Genomic DNA, 6,000 nt, shown 5'->3' on the forward strand with positions numbered 1-6,000 from the left:
TTGGACGGGAGCAATTGCAAATAGCCAATGAAGGTTCATCTAAGATTCTTTATGGATTTGTAGAGCCTTTGTGTGCAGTGGAAATTTATTCCCCCTAGTAATCATGTCCTAATTTCCTCCATATAGCTCAGTATAGGCAGATGAAAAGGGGATCCCTGGGAGCTCTGACAATGAGCCAGTTAATGAAGCGACAGCTGGAACATCAGTCTAGCGCCCCCCATAACATCAGCAACTGGGACACTGGTGGGTCAAGCTTTTTCTTCTTGTTTTACCTCTCAGATTAGCTAAATGCCACTTTCTTTGTGTCCCCTCTGCTCTCGTGTGAAGGATTAGATGTTCTCTTGTGTTCTGTGGTTCAAGTAATTAAAAAAAAAAAACTGGAAGGTGATGATTGAGTCTCTTTAAACTTTCCAAGTGTTCCAGAGTCACCTCTTTGTCCACTGGGGCTGGTCCAAGTCTTTGTCGTTTAAGACCCAGATTCCAGAGGCTAGGTTATCTCTCTGGGGTTAAGCGATATCAGTGCATAAGGAGGGAATGGATCTGTGATCTCATGATGCAAATTAAAAACCAGAAACAAAATGAAAAACACCAGATTATCAATAGTCTCTGTTTTGTGAAGCATCCCCCCAAGTGAGGGCATATTAATAGTAATACTAACTATGGCCGCTTAGTGATGTCGTGGTCTGCTGGTAGGTTTGGGAATATGAGCTCTGTGTTTTAGTTAGCGGGGTGACCAGCTTGCAGCCACAAACCCGCATGCTCGTACAGTGGGACTGCATCTTACCTCAGTTTTAAAGTAAGACTTTATCACCACGACGTGTCTATTTTAAACACGATCACTCCGCATTTTCTGAACCTTGTTCCTGCGTTCTGCACACGTACTCCTTTCCAAGCCAGTAGTCCTGCCACAACGCTGTTCTCTGGAATGACTGTCTTTCGTGTTTGGTTTTTCTTTTTTCTTTTTCTTTTGTAATTAAATGGGTCATTTGAGTTGCAAGATTACACATGCGGAAGCCCTTTGCAACACACGTGCGCTATGAAAATGTCATGGTTTGTTACTGTGATAGGCTCTAGTGGCCAACATTGGATCAGACTATTTCAGTATCTTGGTTAGTACTTTCTGGCCATAGTTCTGTGAGCTTGTCACTGTAATATCTTTCCTTATGACCAGGAATTGTGACGTCCACAAAACCGAACTATCGACAGACTTATTTTTTTCAAAACCATAATATTGACATACATTTTATATTATCTCCCCCATCCATTGTTTTTTTCAAAAAAAGAGAGCTAAATAATTAAATCCCACACAAAAATACCCAATCCTATGTTTGACAGATAGTTTCAACTCTCCAGCCTTTATAAGGGTTCTTAACGTTTAAAGGTTTCATGTTGTGTCTTCCTTTAGGTGATAAGTGGTAGTGAATAATGGAACGTCCGAAAGCCAACAGGCAAGGGTCAAGGAGAAAGACAGGGTAACCAGCCTCAACAGCTGAGGGGTCTGGGTGGAGTCATTCCATCCACACCAAAGAGGGCTGACTCTGTTTCTCTATTTAGTGATGAAGCTATGTGAGGAACGGAGTGTGAGAGCCTTTGTTGGTTAGTTCTCTGATAATTAAATGCCCACCTTTTTTTAGGTTGACCTGGGGCTCCGAAGATTGTTTTACCATGCTTCTATTTTCTATAGCAAGTAGCTCAGCCTAAGCTAATCATTTCAGATTTGGATTATGATTGCCAACTAGTTTGATTGACTCAGTAGAGTTATAAAAAGGCAAATAGATCGCAATTTCCAAACCAAATTTTAATCTAAAAACAGAGTCTACGTGATGCCAAATAACCCATTTAACTGAATTTTTCACATTCAACCAAACTCACTCATGTCGCTCTGGTTTCTCAGTTAATACTTGACATTTACATACTGTGCAATTATCTTTCACCTGTTTTCCTGGGCTTGTTTTCCATTCTCTGAGTTGGTTCTCTAGTCACCAAGTCCTACTAGAGCTTCATCTCAATACTCTAAGTTTGATTAGTGCCACGAAAAGTTCTCCCCAAATCTAAGACCACAGGAAAGTCGATCAATGCGTAAGTCAGTGTTAGGTGGCATGACGCATTATAGCACATATGTCGATTCGGTGACTCATGGTCTGCAAAGGGACAAATCTAATTGTGTTGACACTGCGAGAGGCAGTCTAAAACACAGGTTATGATCCATTCACCTCAGCATGCACCTGCTTGCTCGCCGAATACCTACCTCTTCTCCATCCGTGCTCATCTGATGGCTGCTTCTCTGTCTCATCTTTCATAGGAAGCAGATGTTCCAGAAGCCCCACTCCTCCATGTCTTCCCCTGTCCCTCACCCCTGTCCTTCAGCTCTCAGCAGCTGACCTCACCCCTGTCCCTCAGCCCTCAGCGAGACACCTGCCATTTTCTTGCCACCTGTTCACCTGTTTTCTGTATGACCTCTCTGGCTATTGCCCCAAATGATTGCTTATTTACTGATGTGCATAAAACATTTATTTCATGGCTGTGACATTAGCCTTTCAGTTTTTTCATTTCATATCAAGAGGTAATGGTATTTGAGCTTTCTCGGTGGGGAGGTAGAGAATCCACACTTTTTTTTTTTTTTTTTTTTTGACAGTTTTAGATGCTCTCATGCTCTCCTGCTTTTAATTACATTGCATATACCTGACTGGCCGGTTTGTAGTGAAACCCCAGACAACCCTACCTGAAATCTAGGATGTTTCCTATATGTATTAATAATCAACAATAACAGTGACCCCCAAAATTGGCCCCATGAGGTTATTGGTTAAATTCTTTGTATTGTGACTTGTGCTAAATTGACCACATTGAAGACTGAAATGCTCTCTTTATCCACAGAACAGATACAGCCTGGGAAACGGCAGTGCAACGTGCCCATGTGCCTAAACCCTGACTTGGAGGGGCAGCCATTGAGAATGAGAGGTGAGTTGCGTCATGGAATCTCAGACTGCGCAAGCTGAGAGACACTGTATATGTCACTCATCTGGTCTCCAGCAGCTGCCGAAATCTCTTCTTAAGCAGCTCCATGAAGTGGATCCAACCTCTGCTCAAACACCTCCAGGGGCTGGGAATGCATGACATCTCCTCTTTGTACATTATCAACAGAAAGTTCTTCCTTATTGTGACTTTCTGTTTGGGACCACCTGAAACGAGTCTAGCCTCTCACCTAATTTTTTAGATGTTTGAAAAATAGCCACATTTTGCTTATTTCCTCAAGACCATATGTCCCTGGGTCCTTTGATATACCTCTTAATGCATATCAGCCATCCATATTATTGTGTATCTTCTCTGAACATGGTCCAGTTTATCTAGGTTCATTCTAGAATGTTGGTATCATAGATGAATAGCTTCTTTGAAATCTAAATTCTGAAACTGCACAAAATATACTCATGGATTATGCTGCCCATTAGAGTAAGCTGATTTATAAATCTGCGCCAAGATCATCAGAATGTGTATTTTCCCAAATTCATCTCATGGCTAATCATTACTTTTGTTCTTTTTTAATTCAGAAAGGAGCTCCAGCGATCCTTTGTAAAAAACAAAAACACAAAAAACAAAAAACAAAAAATGAACTATGACTGCCTCTTTTAGCTACTTACCTCAATCAAACAGACTTATTATTTAGGACCTTACCACTCTTGTGATTTTCCTCAGAAATGAGGAGATATTTATCTTCAGCTTTTGCTGACATTTACTGGGCAACAAGTAGCAGTTTTAACCCCTGTAGATGATGAGACTCTTCTCATTTATGGGCCGAGGAAAAGCTTTTATGAGCAGAAGTCAGTGGTCAAACAACTCTGGTGCTTGCTTCTCCACGAGCCAGTGACTAAGTCAGCAGCCACAGAAATGGAATCAGGCAAAGGGAACAAAAGCAGAAAGACAAAGACGCTTTCACAGTAAACTGGGGAAGTCCACTGAGGCAGCTAAGGACGGATGGGCGCTCGCATCCTTTGAACAAACCAAAACATTTACAATGCCTCCTATCTCTAAGATTCCCAAAGGAGCTTTGGTCAAAATCTCTGGCTTTGGAGCTGGATTTTGGAGGAGATCCCCTCTTTATCCAAGCTTCTAAGAACCTTCTATTTCTGTTCCTGGTTCCATACAGAGTACGCTCGGGGTAGTGGTGCCGCCACACAACTGGGGGATGACGGGACTGCTTTTAATGTTGCAGGTTTCATTGTAACTCAGCGAGAACAAGAGGTAGCTGAAGTATATAGATGCCTTTTGCATTTCCCACCCTCTTTGTCTACATTGCTCTTCTCCCAAATGATTCTCCATATTCAGAAATCCAGCAATTTAGCTAATGTTGCCATGGGAAGCCAGCGCCCCCCAGCTTTTATAGAGGATTTCCTTAAATACTGCATGACATGTTTTGTGTTGTCATGTGAATAAACAACACCACAGTACTATTATTGTCAAAAACACCTGTTTCTTGGCATTTGTATTGGGTAATTATTGGCTTGAAACCACCCAAATGACTTTGATTCCTTCCTTTTTCTTGACTTGAATTGTGAATTCTGTTTAATAGTAATTGGTGATAATCTTCTGAAAGACTTAACTCAAGAATATATATTTTTTTCCTTTCAGTGCCTTGTTTCCAGTAAGACTTTATATCTATCATCATCTTTTGAGCTGACTTTTTCTACTTTCAGTATAGACATTTTGACATCTGGTAGACATGGTCTGTCAATGTTCAAGAAATGTGGAATATTAGATTTAAACTTTCTGTGTTTTGGTTGCTTGAAGCAACTTCATGCTGTTTACCTTAGTGTTTAATAATTAAATATGTCTCCTTTGATCTTGGCCCAGTTCTTGCCTTTTCTATTATTAATCAAAGTATAGTTACACTTGTAATAAATACTGTTGCTTCCACTTAAAGCATTTTCTTGATGAAACAGTTGGAGATCCAACTGTTAGTGATAAACTGGGGTACAGGTAGGAATGAGTGTTAGTCAGAGATAGCTGGTAAATATTGTAGTAGAATATAGATACCCATTGGGGATCTTAGGAAGTGACATAAGGAAATTTTTTAGATACTTTCCTTGCTGTTCGAGTCTGCAGATCCCCTGCTTCTCATAAACACACTTTGGAGCCTTTGATCTGTCAAGGGAATATACAGTCTGGCAGTATCTTGATTCTTGAAAGGCTTCAGTACAATTTTTTTCTCCGTCAGAGTGAAATACATTGCCCACTTTGCTAGGTTTCTAAATTTTGATGTTACTTCCTTTGAAAGCCGGTTTTCTGAATCTGAATCTAATCTTTCTCTTATTTAAGGAAAGATCATATAATTTTATTTTGTTTTTTAACACTTTTTCCAGTTCCTTGATGAGAAACAGACTCTTCAATGACCACTGAGTTTTTCTGCCTTCTTTCCTGCCTCCGTCTGGCACTGGTGGTTTTCTTGGTAGAGAACAATCCCCTGGCTTTCTAGGTTTACTCATTGCCAGAACATGTCGCCAAGATTCCTGCCTTAGGTTTCTCTGAAGCCATCAAAACCCAAAGTTTTAAACTCTCTGATGTTGATTGGCTGAAGTCGCTGGATGATTCCTTCAAAGCACTTGATCTTTCATTCATAAGTATTTCAGTTTGAAAAACAAAGTCTTTTTCTTTGGGCTTATGATATTAATTTCCAAGGTATAAAGCTGTCGTGATATTTCTTAGCTCAAACCCCTCCCCTTGCTTAAGTGTGTAGAGTTTGGGCTCTTATTTCCACCTCAATTTAGCAGCATTTTAGGGTCGGTAAGCATTTGTGATTTTAGAAACGTGAGACCGTAAGGGCAGCTCCCATGTATGCCTAGCAAACAAAGATTGTAAGCTCACCTAAGGATGCTCTTGGATACGTTTCCCCCTTTTTCTATTGTCTTCGTCCGCTGTTGGCACAATGAACTCTTTCTGATTTTTTTTTTTTTTTGAAGTCAAGAAGCAAAGAGAGTCCAACTCTTTTTTTTTTTTTTTTTTTTTTTT

General features: G+C 40.4%; 1 protein-coding gene across 7 annotated transcripts in view; it reads left to right on the forward strand.

Moving 5' to 3' along the window:
- The window catches only part of UNC79 (unc-79 homolog, NALCN channel complex subunit), a 238,398-nt gene that overhangs the window by 169,353 nt on the left and 63,045 nt on the right, over positions 1 to 6,000 (forward strand). For 5 of the 7 annotated variants that reach the window (XM_059373859.1, XM_059373863.1, XM_059373864.1 and 2 more), the window contains 2 exons: positions 127 to 243; positions 2,875 to 2,958. In XM_059373859.1, coding sequence (XP_059229842.1) covers positions 127 to 243; positions 2,875 to 2,958 — 201 coding nt within the window. The remainder of the gene's footprint in view (positions 1 to 126; positions 244 to 2,874; positions 2,959 to 6,000) is intronic. The other 2 variants (XM_059373862.1, XM_059373866.1) reach the window with 1 other exon arrangement.

This window comes from Mustela nigripes, chromosome 13 (assembly GCF_022355385.1).
Source record: "Mustela nigripes isolate SB6536 chromosome 13, MUSNIG.SB6536, whole genome shotgun sequence".
NCBI lineage: Eukaryota > Metazoa > Chordata > Mammalia > Carnivora > Mustelidae > Mustela > Mustela nigripes.